Source organism: Cydia strobilella, chromosome 1 (assembly GCF_947568885.1).
Source record: "Cydia strobilella chromosome 1, ilCydStro3.1, whole genome shotgun sequence".
In the NCBI taxonomy this organism is placed as follows: domain Eukaryota; kingdom Metazoa; phylum Arthropoda; class Insecta; order Lepidoptera; family Tortricidae; genus Cydia; species Cydia strobilella.
The window spans coordinates 28,028,213-28,053,419 of record NC_086041.1 but is presented as its reverse complement, the minus strand read 5'-3'; the positions used below and the strand labels follow the sequence as shown (position 1 = coordinate 28,053,419).

The window sequence follows — 25,207 nt, the reverse complement described above, 5'->3', positions numbered from 1 at the left end:
ACTGCAGTCTAAAATGAAGTCAAAATCAGTCCATTGACTAAATTGTTTGCAAGCTTTCTAATGGTACCACACACGATTCTTACAAATGAAATAAAAAATCTGGTTACCCCTCTCAACCCCCTAAACTTCCCCCTAAAATAAGAAATAAGCGGTTTTGACTTATTTACAATATTAGTGGTGGTAACTATTTCAAATTTTAGGTATCTACGTCAAACGGTCTCTGAGAAAAACGCATTTAACTGATTTGCAAGACCGAAGTGATCCCATAAGTGTCCCGTTTGTTAAAACAAAGTTTTGCACGGAACACTAATACGTTTGGTTATTTCATAAAAATTGATTTCTTAGGAGATATTTCAGTTATTTTTAGCCTTGAATAGTAGGTACACACAAGTTAAACAGCTAAGCTAGTTGGCACATAATAATATAGGTATGTAAAATAATTACCCCTCCCTAAACATCCCTGCATGAATGCGTTGACATAACTCCTGGAGGGGCTAGCTAAGTATCAACCGTTGATCGAATGTGAAATAATGTATGTGTCCTCGCGATACATTTTTAGGGTTCCGTAGTCAACTAGGAACCCTTATATACCTGGAGTGTTGCTGATTTTACGGGGAGTAGGTAGCCTTTCATTTACACATCATCATTATAGGTATGTTATTATTGTCATTACCTAATTCTGGTTTTACTTTGAACACTTATTATTGTTTCCGTTTTTCATATTAATTTGTTGATATTTTTCACGCTTCAGCTGCTGACTAACTATGTAATATCAATACACACTATAAATTTTGTATTTTGACCTAAATTCTAATCATATAGGTATAGTATACTTATCTACGCATGCAGAACCAAAGCTCAGTTTAACGCAGGAAAATGGATCAAATTAAATTTACAAGAGGAGGAATATCACGAATATGTGTATTTTTTTCACAATGTTGTGCCATTTATCTTTATGCAATTTTCTTTTTATGTATAATTTATTTACGCTTTCGTTCATCGTCCTTTTCCGTCTCGTCGACAAACCCTTCGACAATAGTTGAATGCGGCGGCAGCCATTCGCAGCTCGTGTGTTGTGATGAACAAATCTGGAAAATGTTAATAAATATTAAGTAACTAGAGTTAGACCAAGAGAAGTCTGCAACGATTTTGATAGCAAGTGTTATTTCAAAACGTCAAACTTCTATGAAATTATGACGTATAAATAACACTTGCACTGCGTGTGCTATCAAAATCGTTGCAGACTTCTCTTGGTCTAACTATACACTAATACAATACCTTTCACTGCTAGAAAAGGATCATCCCTCTATTATCCTGAGAGCGTTTTGAGCACTTGTTTACTTCCATACCGCGTAGGTTTTTTTTAACATGAGAAATTGTGTCGTATTGGTCGTACAGAAGGAGGCCTAATTGCCAAACGCATTATCTTTCAACCGACCTGGGATGAAGAAAAACATGTTTTTATTGCGTAGGTAAATAAATCTTAAGATATTTTTAAAGAAATTTAAATTAATTTAAATTTAAGCTAGTTGTATGTAAATAAATCTGTTAACATATTAAAGAAATTATATTTTTACATTTTATTTATATTCTGCACATCTTGCTCGCATTAGTACATTCAAATTGGCTCCCTAGTCAAAATATTTAAGCTTTCCTAAATTTACTTAACTGATTATATAGGTTAGAAAAAATATACATCAGCACTACTTGCTCTTCTATTGGCCTTAAAAGGATTAAATCATATTTTTCTTAGTTTACCTACTCTATTTTTTTACTTATAATCACGTATTGGTATAATAATAATAATAGGTTTCAAGAAGTGCCTTATGTTGACAAATAAAAAGTTTAATTTCTGCTCAAAAATAAATAATAATATAGTTTTAGCTAGACGAAACACGTTTAGTCAAGGTTACCTGGAAACACCTGATCAAAATTAAATAAGTACCTACTAATTTTTAATAAGTAGTTTAGCTTTTATGAGTAAGCATGCATTTTGTCTTGAGAATAATATTTAGGAGTAATTATGATAAACGGGTAAGTAAATGAATGTTATGGCACTAAGATTTCTTGGTATAGAGCAGAGTAAACATTAAGTTACCTACGTAAGTAAAGTTTTAAGAGTTCATACCGTACCTAAAGATTGCCAAAAGCAATTAATAAGCCTAGCTCCGATGCTCGTCTGTCTGCGACGTTTGTTTAATCGCAGTTGATATGATAAACAGTTAAACACACTCTTGACCGGTTGAAGGGCGGTTGTATTACACTATATTTATACCATGCAGCGACATTCTTCGGCAGCGATGTAGTGGAAAACCTCGGTGCCCTTGGTGACATCCTCGTCACAATGCCGCAGCTTCACCATGAGGGGGCGCCGGGATCCGTGCACGCACACTGGGTGGTGGGACATCTTAAATGGGAACTGCCAGTCAGAAACCTGAACACAGAAATCAATACTCTGATTGCCAATATGCTATTCTAGTACCGAATGTAAGGTATAGCTGCCGCGAGGCGTCTGATACTCTATTTCAAGTAGAGCGCTAATTTTAAAATACCTAATTAAGCACATTTGCAAGACGTCAGTCCAATCCAATTAACTTACTTAGTTCTAGTTTGCTTGTCAATGCGAAATATGCTTTGATAGGCAAACTAGAACTAATTTTTATTACATTAAATTTTTTTATTACATTATTAATCTCTTCGAGTTCGGAATTTCATTAATATACGGTACAATAGATACCATAACTTAATCTAAAGCAAAGAAAATATCCTCACACAAAATGGCCTGGGCATACCTCGGTTAGGCGTCGTTTATTTTCTAATACTGCTAAACAAATATGTGTGTTTCCATGATAAATTCAATAGATATGATTACGTTAAGCACATTTGACATGTGTACATATTACATATTTATTTACTTTGCTTAACTTACGTTTTACCTTAGCAAACGTACATTGTTAACTTGTAAATTTTTAATATCATATGGCGTCATTCAACGTCTATCAAATATCAAGCCGTTACCGCTGTAGTTTGCCCCTATTTTGATATTTGTATTTGTTTAAAATAGATAAGATTTAACAAAGCTTCCTAGTACATACTGTCACGTTCATCCGATTGTTTAGCACTAGCAAGGAGCACATGGCGTTTGTACAAACGCAAGTTCCCCGACACCGCCGCAGCTAGCGCCCGCGGGGCTTATGACGGGTGCCTCTAACGCATTTATCATCGCACGACCTTTTCCCTAAAGATTACATTCGATGACGACTGCTGCAGCATGACTGTTGCAACGTTAGTGTTGGCATGGGCGATGTCAATGTCAATTTCCTTGATTAAATGAGTGACGGAATAAACGTTCTGTGCAATCTCAACAGCAATGTACGAACGACAGCAACGCAATTTATTAAACTGAAAGTGACATCGTTTGCGTCAACCCTGCCGCAGTAACGCAGCAATAGTTACGCTGCTGCATTCTCAATCCGAATGTCACCTTAATTTCAATTTGCCACGATCGTGTACTAAACATAAATAAATATGTATGTAAGGTAAATTACCTGTTATAACTCAAAGATGAGAAATGCGTTCGAGGCACCTATCCATATCCAACTATAAAGTCATATGGCGTGTTTTGTAAAAACGTAGCGGCCTCCGCAAGTGGGCACGTTGTCGTGGTCCCAGCACTTCCTGCTGCGCCAGTCCGCCTGATCCGCGCCCGCGAGGTACACGTGCCGCTTTTTACAGACTCACTAGTTACCGTCGCAGGTAGTGCCAGCAGCATTAGCATATTGTCATAAGCAGAGTTCTATAAAAGTGTGTGTTTACTTCTCTAGAATCGCAGCGGCCCCCACAAGTGGGCACCTTGACGTGGTCCCAGCACTTCCTGCCATGCTCGTCCGCCTGCTCCGCACGCGCGATGTACACGTGTCGCTTGCACAGGCTCAGCTCGCCGGACGCCGCCGCTGCCAGCACCAGCACCAGCAGGACCAACACGTTATACACCATGCTTCATCTGATGCAGAATTTTAAATTTATGTTTTGTAATTTTAAATTCACCGAGGAAAACAATCAAATACAAATAAAAGTACAAATAAAAAGCCTCAATTTAAGTAATGTAAAATGTATTCGAACATTCTATAGGCGGAGTCAATACTAAATGTATATAACTATGGTTATATATAGGTAAGGTTTGCTTTAACTAATTTCTGTGGTACGCAAAAACCGAAATACACAGTGATTTTTTTATATTTATCTACTACCTAATAACTTATTAATTTTAAAAATTAAGTATTTTATTGTATAATAAAATTAGTTGTTCAATTAGTATAAATATAACATTAGGTACCTACAAATTAAATTTTAAATCAAAAATATAACTGAACTAAAATAGGTAACTAACCTAACTACCTTCATCTAATAATGGTCCCTCCGACATGGTCCCGAAGATGCTGACAGCATTTCCTCGCTAAATTGTTTGTTGCGAGCAAACTGTCAGCACTTCGGTCTCATGTGGCATCTCGTCTCTGATTCTCTTATAAAATTTAACATCGAACTGTCAATTATTTCGAATAGGTAAGAGACATATTTTAAGTTCAGTGTTTTCCGCGAAAACAATGAACACTTATATGTTATCAAAAAAATCTATTAGTAATGATTGGTTTTGTTAATATCGTACCCGTCACAACCTCTTAGCAAATTGCATTACAAAATATACTTACAGAAGTAAATTGTGACTAGGTATCAAAAGCGTTATCCTACGTCGAAAGAGTAAACCAGACTGGGCAGCAAACCCGATTTCACTAAAAGTGTTCCGTTTGACTAAACAATATGGTTTTTCATCACGGCCATTTAGCGAGGGATGACAAAATGGATATGAAATGACAACGAAACGAAATAAAACGCGAATGCCCGTAAACTAGGTACAATATGTAAATTTTCGTTATGCAGACGAAGTAATGTACCAAAATATTTACGAGCCTTGTAAAAATTAAATTATGTTTCGGAATATCTATCTGTACATAGGTATAATAAAGCTGAAGAGGGTCGAAAGTCTGTACATGGAAGATATTCGAAAAAAAAGTTGGCTGGGAATACTTAGAATCGATTACAGAACACGTTCCAACAGTTTTTAGAATTTTTGTCTGTTTGTCTGTTTATTTACATGTTAAAACGGCTGAACGAAGTTTGATGCAAACTTTATTAATCTTTCGAGAAAATCCCCGGCCGTTATAAAAAAATACAGTCCCTAAAAGAGGGGGTAGCCACTAAACTCGATTGAGTTAAGTTTGCACCTGAATCTTATAGCGCTACTTAGGAAGGAGGTGCAAACATTTTTTCAAATATGTGCTATGACTATTGAGTATCCTACTAAACTATTTATCAGATGGCGCTGAAATTAATACGTTGTGACATGAAAAAGCTACCAAGGAAGGATTTTGCCAAATTAATTAACTCTAAGTTTAGAAGAGGGGATACGGATATCAACAAATTGAATCGAACAATTAAATTAATTGCCACACATTGCACAGTGCCATCTTTTGGGGAACTGAGTTGTTTACTTTAGTAATCAAGTAAACTAAAAATGAGTTTACATAGTGGCAGAGATAGATATAACTCCGTAATAGATGGATACAGTCTAAGGAAAAAAACGTCCCTCGAAAATCACGAAAATTTGATTCTCGATCAGATGGCGCCACAACCTTTGGCCTACTCTCGTATAGAGGGCGTTGACGGTTGCGTTTGTAATTTAACAATTTTAACGCATATCAGTGAAAGAACATGGGTCAAAATCATATAAAAATAATTAAGTAATGCAAATAAAAAAAATCATTTATCCATATTTAAATACATTATGGTATTTTTATAAATCTTCATTTTTAGTTTTAAAGTGTGTCGATATATGGCAGTGGATTTACTGTGGTTACAAAATTTACTATGACGGTACCGCTCTATCCTGTTATATCCTCTTTGTTAGTGTTAAAAGCAACACAATAAGAGACCGGGATATGGACCGCGATTACCTGGCCATAATATAAGTCTAGTAAAATCAACACACATATCAAAACGCGTATAATTGCATAATAATTTTGTTTTGTGTGATTTTAGACGTAGCCGCGACCGTGATCGACGTACTAATATTAGACCTAAATTCGAAAGTTTGTTAAGAAGTATGGATTTATTTGTGTACCTATATTTAGATGTTATATAATTTGCCATGGACATGATTTGGATAGGTACAGTAAAGAACGTAAAAATACAAAAATGGTACTGTATCGTCCGATATACACCTACCTACTCTATGTCGTTTAAATTACGTAAAAAAATTGAATAAGGGCGAAAAAAACTATTGATTTTGGTGTAGTTTTATTTAGTGGTACCTAATTGTAAAATTAACCGCTTACTGACATCAACTGACACCTACCGAATTCCACGCGGGTGGACCCGTGCTGGGCCAGGCCTCCTTCACTCGCTCAAAGCCACGCGCTATATGCCTACCGCTCGGCGTATCGTCGACGATATAATCGACAGAGGGCCGCCGAACGCCCGCCTGAGCGCTCGCACCGCACGTTTCCCGCGCTTACGCTTCGAAATGCCGAAACCACGTAATTATTGTGCAGTAGATGGGTGTAAAAGTCAAAAAACAAAAGAAAATTTGTCGTTTTTTAGGGTTTCTTACCCAAAGGGTAAAAACGGCACCCTATTACCAAAGATATAACTCCGTAATAAATGGATACAGTCTAAGGAAAAAACGTGCCTCGAAAATCAAGAAAATTTGATTCTCGTTCAGAGGGCGCTACTAGTTTTGGCCTATAGTCGTATAGATGGGGCTTACGGTTTCGTTTGTTATTTAACAATTTTAACGCATATCAGTGAAAGAACATGGGTCAAAATCATAAAAATAATTAATGCAAATAAAAAAATCATTTATCTATATTTAAATACATTCTATCATATTTTTATAAATCTTCATTTTTAGTTTTAAAGTGTGTCGACAGATGGCAGTGAATTTACTGGGGTTACAAAATTTACTATGACAGTACCGCTCTAGTATAAGTTACTCTATGCTATTTTCGAAATCATTTATGGCGTTTTTAGGGTTTCGTACCCAAAGGGTAAAAACGGGACCCTATTACTAAGACTGCGCTGTTCGTCTGTCCGTCTGGCTGTCTGTCACCAGGCTGTATCTCATGAACCGTGATAGCTAGACAGTTGAAATTTTCACAGATGATGTATTTCTGTTGCCGCTATAATAACAAATACTAAAAAGTACGGAACCCTCGGTGGGCGAGTCCGACTCGCACTTGGCCGGTTTTTTCATTTCCGAGAGACGAAGAAAGGTGAGTAGTATTTTAAATCTATCTTTATGAATTTTGACACTATTTATTTCTTTGAACATAAGTAGATAAATCGTAAATTAAGGAGTTTTTTGAGTCAGGTATTATAAGTGTTGTTTTTAAATATTTGATTGACTAATATAAAATATGGTTGATTCGCAACATTCGTTTTATTACAATAATAACATAAGTAACAGTACAACCCTAGCGCATTCTTACGATGACGCGTTGGCACGTGGCTCGCACGGCGAGCAAGGCAGTCTCGACTCTTTGTGCGCCATACTTATGGTACATTTCTTCTCGTCCTGAGCAGCAGGTATTATTATTAAGATTTTGTAGGCTATTATAGAGTAGGTATTTTCGCTTTTGTATGGGAATGATGTATCTGTTACGTAGTAACTATTTATTAATCTGTGGCTGGGCACAGTTATTGTACAATAATGCAATAGCTGCATATTTGTTTTAGTGGAATATTTTTGAAATGTAGAATTGTAGATACTCAGAATACTTATTTAATTTTGTGCAACAATAGAGTGCTTATATTGAGTCCCGTGCGAGAGAATCGAAAGTACGAGATGTAAATAACTTTGATCTCATGTAGCACACACGTTTTCTGCACCTTAGCAATGAGAACATACATATTAAAGGGCAAAATCATTTCATTAATTACGACGAATTCATCAATTAATTATGACGAATTCATATTCGTGTTTGTGAACGATGGGTTCTGGCTTTTTCTTGTTCGAGCTGCTAAAGTGAAATATTGTGTTAAAAGGGAGCAAAATGACATATTTACGGTGAGGGCGTACATTGAATCGAAACGAAGCGAAGGATTCTATAATAGAATCCCGAGAGTAATGAGGGATTCTAAAGTAGAATCCTGAGCGTAGTGAGGGATTCAAGTGTGTTACGCCCAAGATAGAAATAATTTTGCTACCATCACATACTGCTTTTCACATCACCTATGAGGTAATTATGATGTTTAAAAATATTATATAAGCTAAAAGAATAATGTGCAAAAAAATGCAAGAATAGTGTCCTAGAGCAGAAAAGTGTTACTTTGATCCCTCCTAGCAGGGAAGAAAAACCCTTTTTCGAATTGGTGATGTGAAAAAGTATTTTTCATCACACTCGCTCAGTAAATGTGGAATTGCACGCAGGCTTAGCAGGAACTATAGAAAAAGCGTTTTCCCTAGGGAGTTATGAAGTTTCTAGTATTATAATTAAAAGTTTTTTTGTCTTTATACTTCATTTTTGTATCGCAAGTGTGATGAAAAACATTGTGTGTAACTCTGGGCGTAATAATATTGCAAACTCGAGTCAATAAATCGCTCCGGTAAGCCATCGCGATTTAACTATACTCTCGTTTGCATTATTTAACTTACGCCCCATGTCGCACAATGTACTATTTTAAGCTCTTATACCTCTTCTGGAAGTCGTCGTGTAATTAAGCAAGGCACCCGCGGCGGGCAGCGTCTCAGTTGCACGGTAGGTACGCTTTCCGTCGCAGGTGGCGTTTAAAGTATGACTCGCGGTAGAACTATCCGAGCCCATGCAGGCTTTCGACACATAGGTTTTCTATAGAAAAGAAATGTCGGAATCATCAGCCTGGACCAGAAGCGCTCTAGCGTGAATCATCCTGTAAGCAGACCGTATAGCATTAGCAATTAACGTCGTTAACATATTATCTGAACCAAATTTTTGTTGGTAGACTAGTAGGCGGCGTTGCAGTTGAGGAAAAATTTCCTTGATAAATTGAGCCACGGTTTAAACGTAGCAATGCGGCAACGACTTCAATCTATAGTTTGTCAAAGGACTGTCTCATTTCAAACATATTAGACAGAGAGAATCATACTATTTTTGTCTTACACTAGTACTAGCACCCAAAAGAAAAGGATGAGTATAGTTTTTTTGTTTTTATTTACTGACGATTTGGTTTGACCAACTATAATTTGTCAACCTTAAAACCAAAACCAACCAGCCTTCTCAATTGACATTGACCTTTTTCCGAAGATGCAACGCAGATGATGTACTTACAGTTCGGACGAACATTAGTTTTCTTTCCTGTGGGCAACATACTTATCCAAATAAAAAGAGTACCTTTTCACGTGGATAAGGGTTTAATAAGAAATTTAACAATTATAACCCTTAACTTTTAGGTATGTCTACAGGAAAGACGCGAACACAGTTTTGTGTTTGACCCAAACCAACTGAGTAGGAGTTTATCACAACAAGTCATCAATCTTAATATTCATTATTTACGTTATTCATTCCAGTTTGGTGTGGGACTAATGGCCTGGTCGCCTGTCCATTAACTGACCGCTTGAGGGAGCTTAAGGTACCTACAACGACCGAGCCACCATTACTTAAAACAATCACGGAAAAATTAGCGAAAGAATTGCTTAGCTACTTAAATCCGTTTCCTAACATTCTTTTAAAGCGGATATATAACATATACTTTTGGACATAATATCTGAGTTATAGGAATAGAAACAAGAAGGTATAGAGGTAAATGCTTGAAACACAATGTTCGACTCTGTAACTTTGTTTGGACTAGTTAGGTGAACATATCCAGTCCCCGGCCGTAGCCCTTGAGCTGGGGGGAGAGGGGGGTTTGAAGGTCCACTTTTTCGGTTTTTTAGATATCTTGGAAATTTTGCGATTTAGCGACATTACTACTTACATAAAACGAAAGCTGATTAAATTTGCTACAAGTTTAATTAAGTCAAGTTTTTCGATATCTTGAATAGTTTTCGAGATATCCTATCTCGAAAGTTTATTTGGGGCTCTCAATTTTATCTTGATCTACATCAGTGAAGCTACTAGGCCATGTTTGGTATCGTTTTCGTATAAATCGGGAGTGACAAATTCATTTTTGGTATCACATTGACACCATTCCGAAGTAAAAACATATAAACTTAAAGAAAATTTGGTATAGATATTTTGAGTCCCGAGTCAGGATCAGGACTTACCTAAGATAGCTTTTATCTCCAAAATTATCCTTTAAAGGTGTAAAATAGGGTGTAGGGGGAATTCAGCTTCTTCGCCGAACCTGGATTCCTGAGGTTAATACTGTTTAAGTTTAGGTTTGAAGTCATGTTTGGTATCATTTTCAACTAGATCAAAGATGTAGACCATCCCAAATTTCATCTAAATCGGTTCAGCGATTATTGATTCCCCATACAAACTCCCACCCCACTTTTCACACCCTCAAAAGATGATTTTGGTTATATAAACCATCCTATGTCCTGTCCCGGGACTCAAACTATCTGTATACCAAATTTGCCGTTTGTAGCTAACGCGGCACAAAAGTAAATGTTCCGGTTAGCACCAAAGTAATCCTGCCTAAAAAAATAACTTGATAATATTCAGTAGTCGCATAATTATCTAACTATTCCATGGAATGAAAGGATCCAAAGCTACAAAAAAATTGTTGATAAAATAGAGAATTATGCAAGGACTATGTACATTTATTTATTTAGTCGTATGGCATATTACAATTCAATCAAATCTATTTACATAGTTATACAAATCTCTTTTCAGATTTTGATGATGATTGCACCTGATGGGATCCTGATCCTATTATAATTAGCTAGGTAACAGGAGCAGTGTAAACATCTCCAGATAAATACTGGAGATGTAGATTGTAATCTATTATTGATCATTTGTCACTGGAATCCATTAGCAGTCCATTAAGCCTTAATTGCCTTATAGTTCTATTTATTTATTTGTCCGTTACTTCACAACTCCCGGTGGCATGGAATTTTGAACGAGTATGTCTAGATTGAAGTAGTTACCTTGGAAGATAAATTTACTCTTTGATTAATCATGGACAAAATATACATACTGGTTTAAATCTCGAGAACAGTCCAGAAACTTTGCATGTATGTTAGAGCAGTAGAGGTCTGGTGCTTAAAAAGTAATCATTAAAAATACTATTAACCACTATTAAGTACGTACTAGCAACAAAAACTGCCAATGGAAATTAACGAAACTTTAGGGACCAATTGTTGCCTTTTGTATAGAATTCCAATACCTACGTAATCCTAAAATTGAATACCTAATACATACGTATTACCTACCTACCTCATCAATAACGGCAAGTATTTATTCCGTTGTGGGCATTGTTCAGTAGCTTAATTAAATTTTAGATACTTACTCCATAAGTTATAATCGAATTTCACAGATACTCCGAAACAATACTTAATATTGGAGAGAACGGATACTGAACAGAAAATATGCCAAGTTGTATTTACCTACGCACTTTGCGGATTATTGTAAACACGTGTGGCCCTGATATTTACAGGATTTTAAGAAAACCTTTGTCAACATGACTAGTGTTATTCGTTCGGGGTCACGCGATCGCGTGCTAAGCACGAGTACCGTTCGGACACGTCGCTTTACTCGATCTAAAAAGCATTATACGCCATAGAAATATCATTTCAATCTAGATCTTAAGTCTCCTGTTAGACTTATCGAAAAGAAAATGGCGTGAGTGTTAAATTTATGTTCTTTTACTATTAATAATTGCAGTGATCGTTCACACGGAGAGCAATTAGCTACCGTCTGATAGACGATTAGCTAAGTGCTTTCTGAAAGAAATACTTAATCTATGTTTAGGCATTTTGTTGTGTGACCATAATAGCGTTTTGTCCTCAATTGTGAGTGTTTCGTGTAGGTTTTTGTATTATATTATTAGTAGTACTGCTGTCACGAACATTTTCTGAGAACGGACAATGTAAGTAAATTTATTTTGTGCGTAAACTTGTCTTGATCTTTGAGCATGCAAACAAAACGGTTCTAATAAGTCTTTTTCCATTGGATTAGTAAAGAGGCAAAACGGAATGCTTGGCACCCAACCTAGTCGTCATTTTTGCCGCTCGAACAAAGCAGAAATTGTGTTTTTTAGACATTGATTTGATATCATATATTAGGGGTAGGTAGTTGTGCCTTTATGAAACACATAAGCGACCCACACCGGCTCCTTCCTCAACAACCACTCTATTGATTGGTGAAAACCGCATGAAAATCCGTTCAGTAGTTTTTAAGTTTATCGCGAACATACATACACAAAAACAGACATACGCGGCGGGGGACTTTGTTTTATAAGATGAAGTGATTATATTTCAAAATTACCAGTAACCTACTACCTATACAACCTTTAAAGCACACACTTCTTGTATAACTAATATTAAATGCTTTCGACAAGTCGGGGTCAGGACATAGGGTAAAGGATGACTCACGTTAGACCGGGCCGTGTCCGGGCCGGAGCTTCCGGCGCTTCGTTTTCTATGGAAAGCATCACGTGATCACCTGTCATGTCATAGAAAAGTAAGTGCCGGAAGCTCCGGCCCGGATACGGCCCGGTCTAACGTGAGTCATCCTTAAAGGCTCCAGTGGTCAGTCATGCACCAGTGGTCAGCCTTTCTATAATTTTTTAATTTTTTTTATAGCCTATTTTTGGCTGGAATTAGTAGTTTACATAATTTTCATATCATAAGTAGCTAATATTATTGTATTTACATTGATAAAATGTTGATTTAAAAAGAGCATAAATATAATAATAATATTTCAGCCTATATTCGTTCCACTGCTGGGCACAGACCTCCTCTCATGCACGAGAGGGATTGGGCTATAGTCCCCACGCTAACCCAATGCGGGTTGGGGACTTCAAATACACCTTTGAATTTCTTCGCGGATGTATGCAGGTTTCCTCACGATGTTTTCCTTCACCGAAAAGCTAGTGGTAAATATCAAGTGATATTCCGTACATAAGTTCCGAAAAACTCATTGGTACGAGCCAGGATTTGAACCCGCGACCTCCGGATTGAAAGTCGGACGTCAGATCCACTGGGCAACCACCGCTAAAATAGCATAAAAATACTACTTTATTCAGACGGATTATATCGCGTCTTATGAATTTAAAATACATCTCGACGTTTCGAACCCATTGCAGCGTTTTCGTGGTCAACGCGCAACGGGCGACTAAGGAAAATTATATTCACCGCTGCCAAAATTGCAATGTGCAATACTACCCACGTACCTACAGAAATATTGAACATACATTTTAAGGCTTCGAAAAAAGTAAAAAACAAATATAAAAAAAAACAAATCAAAATATTTAATAAAATAATTTGAATTGTTCCCAAACTTGTTCATAGATGGCAGCACCAGTCTCTCTCGCTATAACGTAATTTCGTAAGGAATTCGTTTAGGAGGTGCAAGCGCGCACTGCTTGCCCTTAGAGCTGGTCAAAGACGCCTAGTCTTACTAAAATGGCATATAGTCGAGAAATTGGGACGGGTACCGCCGTGGCGTGGTGGCCTAGGGGTTTATGGCGTTAGCCGCGATAGCTAAAGACGCCGGTTCGAATCCGGCCTTCACCGCTGGAGGGCTTCATTTTTTCTTTAATATATGACATCTATTACAGTTTATAAATATTTATTCATATTAAAGTAACTACATTTTTCTATAAAAGCCAGGAAAGGCTGGCTACTGGATTCGAGGCAGTAATTTTAAAAAAAGGTCATAAATCCAGAAATCAGCCGGAGAAAGATTTAAGGTTATTGTTTTTAATATTTTCAAACGAAATGGAGTTAAGCCGTTAAATTAAGTACCTTTAAGTATTTGCATTATTATGAACTTATGATTAATAAAATACATTAAATACCCAGTAGTTAGCTATTCTGCAAGTTATTTTTCATTTCTAATGCTCTGAAAGTGGGTCGTTGTTATTCTAAAACGTGTGCAGAAAATGATACGTTTCTGCTCTAGAGCACTCTACTTTCTATGTACGTTTTTTTATTTATTTTTTACGATAAGCAATTAAAATTTAATGGATTTCGTGTACAATTTCCATTCTGATAATTAACTCCCCATTCCATTTTACGAGCATAAAAGTGGAAGCAAAGCCAGCTAGTCATCCAGCGCTGACATTTCACTTAAAAGAAAATCCTTATTTCGTGTTGTGCTAAACCACGGTTAATAGGATTCTTGTCAGTTGAACATTCCTGTGATAAATAAACCTCTTGACTTTGGTAAGCGAGGTAAAATTACTCTCAATCAGCCTACATTGTAGGGGGGACAAATATTTATTAAAGTGGCAGTTGTTTATTTAGTTACTAGCGACTCGCCCCGGCTTCGCACGGGTAGTTCTTTACACAAAACCTTTACAAATTATACATATAAAGCTTCCTTTTGAATCACTCTATCTATTAAAAAAACCGCATCAAAATCCGTTGCGTAGTTTTAAAGATCTAAGCATACATAGGGACAGACGGACAGACAGCGAAAAGCGACTTTGTTTCATACTATGTAGTGATGGCAGTGTAAATCTTTAGCGTTTTAAGGGTCCTAATGAACATTTTCGGTATTAGGAGTTTATTTTTCATTAATCACTACATAGTTCAATAGCTCTAATCATCTGAACTACCGAAGATTTTTTATAACAGATCGCTGTCAAACATGCATACGACCCTCCTGATGATAAGCGCTCTGAACTCCAGCTGATTGGAACCTGATGAATGTTTTCATAACTTATGTTTACGTCTTGGCACTTGGAAAGCGTGTGGCGACATTTACCGTAACGCAGCGTACTACTTAGGCGAACAAAACGCGAATGCGAACCGGCGGGGCGCGGAGCGGGGTGAATCAATCCTTTGATACCTATATGTAGAAGCGGCGCGACGCGACTAAATCAATCCTTTGATACCCATAGAATATTATAAATGTCCTACGTGAGCGATCTCGTTGCGAACGAGACGCGGGGCGAAGCGGCGTGATTTGCACGCGAACGGCAGGCGGCGCGATGCGGCGCGAAAGAATCAAACCGTTCTTGTCTATGTAAGTGTCCTAGGTGAGCGATCTTGACACGATGGCGCAATAATGCCGTAAACGAGGGTACTTTCTCGCCTCCCCTGCCGCCACCGGCGCCCGCGCCGAGTCATCGGGCGCGGAGGGCTGCGGCCCACAGTCTGCGCCGGTCCGTCACCGTCGACGCAAGCTCCTGATGACGCTCCTCGGTACGGAGTGAAACATGTCGAGCGTTTTCGACTTAAAATACGTGAGTGACCCGTTATAAATATATTGGATATGTCTGTCTCACGGAAGTATTGTTATTAAAATTATGTGAAGACGTTTCGGTTAATTTTGTCGTATTAAACTGAAATAGTTTGTTTGTGCTTTACTACAACTACTACTAGATGTTAGGTTTTGACATTTTGATGATAAAAAAATTTCCTCAACCCACCAATGGAGCAGCAGCTGACGTTCACGAGGGTTCATCATACATAGCCGTTAACCACTATACGAGTTTTCGCCCGGGAGGCGATGGGTCATAGAAATCTGTTCCTGTCCCGCGGTCTATTATCAGTGCAAGATGGACAGCGATCGAGTTTACGCAGTTCCAAACGTAAGCGTCAAGCGCATGGAGACTATATAAAGGAGCCAAATCTTTATGTATGAAAAGTGTCCATCAAAAAACGTAATTAGGCGGCGCCACCATACACCGAAATACTACCAAAAACAACCTACGTAATTTGGTCGGGTTATTTGTTGCCTTATATGGTTCATGTTATACTCATGTCCCAGACCCTAACTAGCGCCACCGGAGAGATTAGGAACTATTATTTAAAGCTGAAAGCGGTCACTTTTGCAACAATTCTGCCATAAGAGATTGGCATCCTTTCTATACCATCCATAGTCAAGCGTCAACTGTACCCATGTACCAAACCAACTGTTACCATGACTTACTGACAGTGTCAAATGCATCTCGCTCGTACTGACATACGTATTAGTGCGAGCGAGATGTATACAAAGTAAATTTCGTAGACTAATGTATATGTCAGTGTTGACAGACTGTCAGTGACTCATGGTACGGGTATTGGTGGTAACCGTAAAGTTCCAATTTTGAAACTTATTTGTGTGGGTTGTTTCACGTTGTAAATAAATATGGTTTTGACATTTTGATGATTAAAAAACATAGTATTTTTTCTGGTACTGCTTTGTACTATGACTTCATTTATGAAAATTACCCAACTTGCATTTAAGAATTGTTATTTTTTTATTATTTCCAGTCAGAATCACGACCTCTTTCAACCCTATTAATACGAGAAAAAAGTGTCGCCAAAGGGCCATGCCAGGATAAGCTAAGTGAATCTGCCCCCAGCGAGTTTTGGCTTTGGATTTTTTTGATGATGTGGCTTTCTATTAGTAACAAGCTTTATAAGCTTTATAGTTTTTTGTAAAAAAAAACGAAATTTTTTCAAAAATTTCTTAAAAATAGCCTTGACCATATTTCTTTAGGCAACCTTATTTATTTATGTTCAGGAACATATTTTCTTTCATAAAATATAAGTTTCATTCGTCAGACGTTACTACGTCTGGGTGAAGGTCGACCATATATATAACGTATCTCCTACTATAAATTCCTATGGCCACTAGTAAAATACGCTTGGGCGCGCTCCAACTCGGCTCTTTCGTTGGGAATCGTACTCACGCCGGTTCGATTTCGGCCCGATCACCGGAAATAATTTTTCCCCTCACTAGCTCGGAAAGCCGTCTTTTATCCTTTAAAACAAGCGGGGAAAAACGCATTTTATCAACTAGTGGGGAAAGTAATTTGACCTTGGATGGAGCGTGTTTAAGTAGCTTTTGACAGATAACAAAACGTAAAACGCTCATAATAATGGTTCGTTCGATATTAATTATCATTATATAAATGGTTTGAGAATTTAATAAAAAATACCAAATTTAGCTTTATTTAATGATTTTAAGTCATAAACCATAAATTCCGTAAGAAACATTTGTTTCTTTAAATGATGTCGAATGTATTTCTGAACGCACAAGTTGAGTCGATGCAATTTCAAATATGTCAACATTGTAAACTAAAATTTTCTTACCGATTCCGGCACGTAAAAATACACAACTTCCAGAGTTTCCTGTTATAATATCGTATTATCGTAAAAAAATGAGTGATTCCAGTGATGAAGATGATCTACGAGTAACGCCTGTGGATGTTGCACTTTCCTCGCTATAGTGAGGGGCGCCATGCAGGAGTGGAGCGCGCCATGCTCGGTATCAAGCTTCAAGATCGAGTAAGGAATGTCGAGATCCGTCGACGCACTAAGGTGCAAGACGTTGGTTTCGCCATTACCAAACTAAAATGGAGTTGGGCGGGACATGTTGCTAGGCAGAGTGATGGCAGGGTGGACTAAAATGTTAACGGAATGGTGGCCGCTTTCGAATGAAAGAAGCCCCTGGCGTCCATCGGCTCGTTGGGTGGACGACATCCGGAAGATTGCGGGTCACTTCTGGATGAGATTAGCTCAGGACCGGGACAAGTGGCGTACTGGAAGAGAGGCCTATGCCCAGCAGTGGGCGATAAAGGGCTGATATGATGATGATGATGAGTGAGGGGAAAAGTTTTGTGTTACACACGGGTGCAAATGTATTTTACTTCTCGTGTGTTATAACACTCGCTACGCTCAGGATTCTATTTTAGAATCCTTTCACTTGCTCGTGTTTCAATTCCACACTCGCGGGTAAAATACAACTTTGCACCCTTGTATAACAAATAACTATTTTCATATACCTATGACATCTATTTAAGTTTATATTTTATAAACAAGGTGTAACAAAAAAAGTGGGGACCCGTTTAAGGGCATATTCGGTATCGTGTTCTGATCAGGAAAAAAGTAGAGTAGAGTAGAGTAGTTTTTTTGACGCGGAAATTTTTTGGGCATTGTATAGAGGGTTGACCGTCTTGGACGACCTGCCCCATGGAATAATATTTATTTTTCGCGTCAAAATTTTTTTTCTTTTTATTATTGTTATTTTTGCAACATACTGTATATTAGTAGTGTGTCTACTTAAAACACAAATCAAAATATTTATTAAAATAATTTGATTTGTTCCTTAGAAGTAAATTTGACGTAATTTTGATTATGCTGTAGGCACATCTGGTTATCAACATCGCAAATATGTTGCTTTCCGAGTTTCAACCGATAATATTTCTCTCTTCGTTCGAGCTTCAAAATACCTCGGTTAAAACCTACCCAAGGTATTGTATTTCAAATCTTGGTTAGCAATATATTATTGACGTCAACTGTACCTACCTAATACCCACTCAGAATATGTAGGTACTTACTGGTAGGCGTTTGTATTGCTTTGCCGTCCATGGAGCTTCAACTTAATATCCGGGGCAGAAATGAAACTCATTTTTCGTGGATGTCGTCCTCGAACAGTCAACAGATTGTCGGCCATTTCGTACTTTGTTACCCACGCACACCCATGATGGTCCATTTGAAATAGGCTCTTCTTTCATACGTATCTGTAATATTTACTATAGATCGAATCAACCATTTTCCGTGTTTGAACCAGTAGCGGCGTACGTAACGCTGAAATGCACCCGTGGGTTAATGCATTTTTTGCTGACTTACTGACTGGCTGGCTGACATACATATTTGTAACGACTTATAGAAAAACTAAACTAATTTTCTGCGGTTTCTGGTCGGGTCCAAAAGCTGATACACACAATGAAATTGCTACGAGAATCAACCGATTTTTCATTGTTGAAAACTAATATATAGATACTTAGCTCTCGAGAAATCAATAATCAATTACTGCATTCTTGCCTGGGGGGCTTACCTCCTCTGTTAATACTAGAAAGAGCGCAATGAGCGGTGCTGAAAGTCGCTTTGAGGAAACCAATGAGGTACCCTATAAGCGATTTATAGAATGACGCACAGGTACTCACAGGCCACGCACACACCATACATATACACACACTTAACTAAAGTACCTAACGTACTTAAATAAAAATAACGTTAAAATACTACTAAGTACCTAATTAAAATCATTTTGAAACAAAAACAACCGTACCATTGCATTTTACCTCAAATTACAACCTAAAAATTGCGGGGTCGAAAGAAAACATTTTGCAGTTGCGTGGCTTGGTGAAATTCTAGCACTATTTTGTTGTTTTGAGGCCTTGCATTTCATGTTGTACTATGTATTTAATTAACGGCTGAGAAGGAATGCACCGCTACCAATTTCGTAGGTGGGCATAGGTACGCAACGCAATACACTCAAGTCGCCGCTGCTTTAATTTGTTTACCTCGATCTTCCAGGTAATGAGGCTCGTTATAAAAAATAAAACGTTTATTTCAGCCAATATTTAGGTACTCGAGGGCTGAAAAGTGAAAATATTAGCTCACCAAACGAAAACCAAAAATTGGCAATCGGGGGAAATAATTCGTGTACAAGTGTATTTTGACATAGTTGTAGGGAATGGTGTATTAAATATAATACCGGAGGGTGGGGGTGAAGCTAGCAGGTAGGGGGGGGGGGGGTTTAAAGTGAAATAATCTGTATAAAATTTCCTACAAAATAGATATACAGGCTGTCCCAAAAATAATACGTCAAACTGACACTAGAGGTAGGACACCTAAACTGATCATCCAAACCAGCTAAACATGGCCTCAGTAAAAGTCGCACGGTTTTCGAAGTATTATAACCGATTTAGGTTTTTATCATCAGTTTAACGTGATATTTTTGGGACATCCAATATATCTAATTTGTAGAACTTATACATATTATTTACGTAAAAGAATATTTTTTGTTACGGGCTTACCACTTTATATTCGGTTTACGAGTTATTTACGAAACACTAACAAAAAAAATATGGTTGTCTGTAAAGTCGGTTTACGGAAGATAATTTTGCGTGATAACGTCATAAGAAAACATTGACGAAAAGGCCGTAACGTTACCACGGAGATCTGTCCGCAACGTTACCATGGAGATCTGTCCACAACGCGATACTTTTTCGTGCATGCTACCGGTGTTCATCGATTTATAAGACGTTATCACGTCAAATAATAATTGGCCAAGCCCGAGTCAAAGCTCGAGGCATTTAGTGTTCCGTGCGCATCGTTATACTTTACAGAGGTTGTTTGCCTGTTTTTAGTTAGGGTTGCGTAGTCAACTAGGAACCTTAAAACCAGACGTAGTTTCGCCATGTCTAACCATGTTTGAACCATGGGTCGAAAAGTATGAAATAAAAACGTGACTGTAGAGTTTAATAAAGACATTAAAACAAAACTAAGTATAGGCAACATGATCAGTCAAGCCGTTTTTGAGTTATCGCTTATCGCAAGACGTCTTCCTTTCAAACGACGTACAAAGGCTTAGTTCTACGTTTTCGTTTCGTAATTCCACGTTTAATTAAACGTAGAAGCTACCGTGTCGTTAAGAGATCACAGAAAATAAAAAAATTAATGAACCATTTTTTTAGATACTTAATGAAAATTAAGCCATTTGTAAGGAACAGATTGGATACGGAAGTGCTAAGGAAGTCCTAAGTATAGTCAAAGTAAGTGATCTTCTTCGGCGGGAACGGGCTCGATTAGATGCATAGCCTGCATCAAAAGTACGTCGCGGGGACGGTAATTTGTGTTTTGGGAAAGTTTCCTATGAAACTCAGTGACACATTCATCCTCAATGTAGTCATTCGCAAGTATATACGAAAAGCGAGCCATTGTATTCGACAAAAACCTAGGATATAATTCATAGGAGTTGTGCAGTCAAAACGGCAAGTGCAACGTTACATCAAAGCGCTCAGATTCGAATAGTTCAATTTTATGGTTCAATTTTATCTTTTTTTTTCAAACAGAAAATCAATTAATTTAAATGTCATGATATTTTATGGATGAATCCTTTTTCGCTAAACTACGTTCACTTGATACTGAATTCAGTCCGAATTTTTATAATTAAGTTTTTATATATTTTTTATAACAATATAAACCGCATTAATGTTATTACTCTACTTAAGCTGTCAAAAAAGTATAACTTATGAGTAAGTTATTTATATTTTCTGCACGTCTTGAATTTAGGACGAGGAAAATATATAATATTATCGTGTTTTTCAAAGAATTTAAAAAAAAAAATCTTTTCCATTATTGTTTTTTAAAAGAAAAAAAATATTTTCGTAGAACTTGGATTCATGAGTACCAAATCTTAACAGATATTTTTGTCGCTGGCTCTAAGGTTGACGAAATATACTGCCCGATTCGAACTTTAAGATACGTCAAATATTACGACTAGATACGATATGTATTAGATATGTCAATGTCAAAAGTGACGTTTGTTCAAACAAAAACGTATCGTAATATAATCGTAATATTTGACGTAATAAAGTGAGCCGATCTCTCAAACAAGTTTTAACAACATCGGCTCAATTTCGTCAACTTTACCTGTTTCCAAAAACTAGAATATTTTTTTTTTATTGTCATATAGGTCCTCCAAGATTATTTTCTCGTAACAGAACGGTATCTGGTGGCTGCTCTCACCGATCCTTTCAAAAATATACATACTGTATACAATTATACACAGATGTCATTGTGCTTAATGCTTATGTATATTGTTTCCACTAATTAGATACTCTCTAATAAATATTAAATGACTTTGTTATCTCTATATGTCTTACTAACTCTATGTGCTTTATTGTGTGAAAAAACAAAACGACAATGAAGAACGGAATTCTTAATTTAAAAATTCAAGGTTTACTTCAACAATAAATATAATTCTTACTGAGCACATCGCCGCTATACTTACTCAACCTCGTATCTGCAACACTTTTGATGACAAAAACACCCGTATTCCGAATGAAAGAAAAGCGACATTTAAATCAAATGATTGTTGCAAATATGAGGTTGAGTAAGTATAGCGACGACATTGATATAGTCCATTGGTTGGAAAGCCCGTTCGAAATTTAAGCTTATTTGCATTATAACAAGGTTGTATTTTGTAGATCTTTTTTTCTCTTATGCGTTTGGCTCACTATTACAAAAAAACGAAATAACCCACAAAATAAGCAAGTTGAATTAAACTTTGTGTCACACACATAAGTCATTAATTTCAATGCCAAAGTTTTAAGTAAAGATCTTTCTCGCTAAAACGACTTCCTAATATGAAATTACCAGTCTAAAAAGTTGATCCAAGCTAGTAACTGAAGCTAGTAACCTAAGATCAGGCTGCAGTTAAAAAACGAATAAAGATAAAAAACTAATAACCTGATAATTTTCCCGCCGTCTCCATACTCGATTTACTTGGTTACTGGCTGTTAGTTATAGTTTTTCCGAAAATTCCCAGGACAGAGGCGAATCTTTTTGTATGAAAACTTGCAACTTTAAATGCATTTTTTATCGAAACTACTGCAGTCTAAAATGAAGTCAAAATCAGTCTATCGACTCAATTTTTTGCAAGCTTTCTAATGGTACCCCACTCGATTCTTACAAATAAAATAAAAAAAAAACAGGTTACCCCTCTCAACCCCCTAAATTACCCCCTAAAATAAGAAATAAGCGGTTTTGACTTATATACAATATTAGTGGTGATAATTGCTATAACTGTTTCAAATTTTAGGTATCTATGTCAAACGGTCTCTGAGAAAAACGCATTTAACTGATTTGCAAGACCGAAGTGATCCCATAAGTGTTCCGTTTGTCAAAACAAAGTTTTGCACGGAACACTAAAAACGACCTTAGAACAAATTATAAAGTAACTTTCCCACTTTAATATATTTTGAAATATTGATCCTAGCTACAAAGTATAAGTACTTAATCTTTTTTGTAGAAAATTTTATATAGATATGTGGATGGACTTATGGACCCTAAAACACCCCATACCCTTTAACTTCATCCCCACCCTCCGGTACTTTTAGTATCTTGTTTAATACACCATTCCCTACAACTATGCCAAAATTTGCTTATACACGAACTCATTAAGATTTATTATAGGTCTGGAAACTATTTGGTATATATGTCATGTTTAATTTTGTGTATTATGTAAGTAGAGTTAGATCACGCTATGTTGGCAGCAATTTCGATGACCAGACTGTGCAAGAGTTATTTTAAACGTCAAATTTTTATGAAATTATGGCGTTTAAATAACACTTGCACATAGGTCTGGGGTATCAAGATCGCTGCCAAAGTGGCTTGGTCTAACTCTATTAAAGAGTCAACGGGTCATCGTTTTGCTACACCTTGTATATAAAATACGTTGGTAAGAGAACAAAATGCTCAACGATTACGTCAATTACGTTCTCGTACGAAAAAGGGAGAAAAAGTCAAAAAGTTTTAATTTCCCTTTAGAGTAGTGAAGCAGATAGAAGCAGTAACTGCACATTCTTCCAACAGCCAGGCTTTGTGCCCGTGTCTTTAATGCTGATATATATCGTAATCGTTTTACAAAATGGTCTCTGTCGTTTCACTGATGGCACTTACCCGAAAAACCGTTTTCTGTTTTTCATGTACTCAACCTTTTTAAAAGTGCGTTTGTGAAAGGGCAGCTTTCCCATGCAGACATGGTTACGCTCGGATCTTCATTAGAACATTTGTGATTTTCTTTTTATCACTTTAATACAAACATACACTTTGGAAATACAAAAAAATTTGGGGCGATAGAATAAAAGTTTCACTTTAATAAAGAAGCCATGCCGTCGTATACCTAAACTTCCCATTATTTGTTTTATTATATTATAATATTAGACCAAATGCGAACCAAAATACTGGTTAAAAATAGTAGATTGAGGCCGGATCTCTTAAAACTTGTAAAAAATACACTTTTTTGTTTAAACTTTCGTAATATCCGACTGACACGAGCACTACTGAGCGGTTACTACACTTACTACAATCAACAATGTGGCAGGAGGGGCTTGGTGAAATTCCATCACACATTGTATTGCTAGTAATGTAAAATAACTACTATTTTGGTAGCAATTGCGAGCATACGATCCTTCCCTCCATCCGATCTTACCCTTTACGTTACCCTTAGAACAGCAGCATTTTGTTAACCTTCTACTGATTTCACGTGACATGACCCCATCTAAGCGATCGATGGCGGGCTTATTTTGACTATTAATGGTCTGCTTTGAAATAACTTGCTTATAAATTATTCACCTGATAATGTAGTATGTAATGATTTGATTTTATATGATTGTTTGGAAAGTTTGAATACGACAGCGAGCTAGTTAAGGAAATCGATAATGAGATAATAATCGGTATGTCGTTATCGCCACATTAAGGTTAAATTACAATTTTATTGCTGCCTGAACAAGACAATTTTTTCCGAAATACATAGGTGCATAATTTAATCGAATCTTGTGTACTCGGGTGGCAAACATTGGCAGGTTCTAAAAAACTCAAGATGGTAATAACAAACAAAGACCGAGACGGTTTACTGATGTTTCGGCGAAAATTAGTTCCCAGTTTCAGTTCCCAAACTATTTATCCCATATTTTTAGTTGGGCGAAATTTCATTTCGCAAATTTACATAATCCAACCTAACCTTTTAATTTTAACCCAACCTAGTACGTCATTTTCATTTCGCAAGTATGGGGTTGGGAAATGAAATGGTTGCGAAGTAAGGTTATGCCAACGATTGGTTTGCCAAATGAAACTTTGGCGAAAAGTTGGTTGCCAAGTGAAATTTGGCGAAATAAATTTCGCCAAAAAGGAAGTACACCGACCGGGACACAAACAAACAACATAATTAATGCCATTACCGGGTCTAACACGATTAAATTTCATTATTTTACCTTTTTTCCGACGTTGAGACAAATAGAAGGAAGTTGAAGGAACATAGCGGCTGTTAAAAATCGCCAAGTTCCGCAATAGCTGAAACACTTGCTGACAACTGGAACTAATCACTGGATTGAGCGACACAAACCCAAAGTCCTTTCCACCGAGCGTCACTATTATCCTCGGATCGTAAGAGAAGCTATCGAAATTAAATAACACCCGAAAAATTTCAACAGGGAAGGGTACAAATTATCGTCAACTTGGGGACCAGTGATTCAGATGTTGAAACCAAGGGATCTATCTTCG

General features: G+C 37.0%; 1 protein-coding gene across 1 annotated transcript; it reads right to left on the bottom strand.

Annotated features, from left to right (window-relative positions):
* Positions 1-316: 316 nt before the first annotated feature.
* On the bottom strand, positions 317-25,207 carry LOC134744218 (thyrostimulin beta-5 subunit-like). Its single transcript, XM_063677945.1, has 4 exons — positions 24,919-25,207; positions 3,817-4,003; positions 2,276-2,434; positions 317-1,088 (listed from the first exon to the last, which is right to left on the bottom strand). Exons 2-4 carry the CDS (start codon positions 3,994-3,996, stop codon positions 981-983), a joined length of 447 nt encoding a protein of 148 aa, XP_063534015.1. The 5' UTR covers positions 3,997-4,003; positions 24,919-25,207; the 3' UTR covers positions 317-980.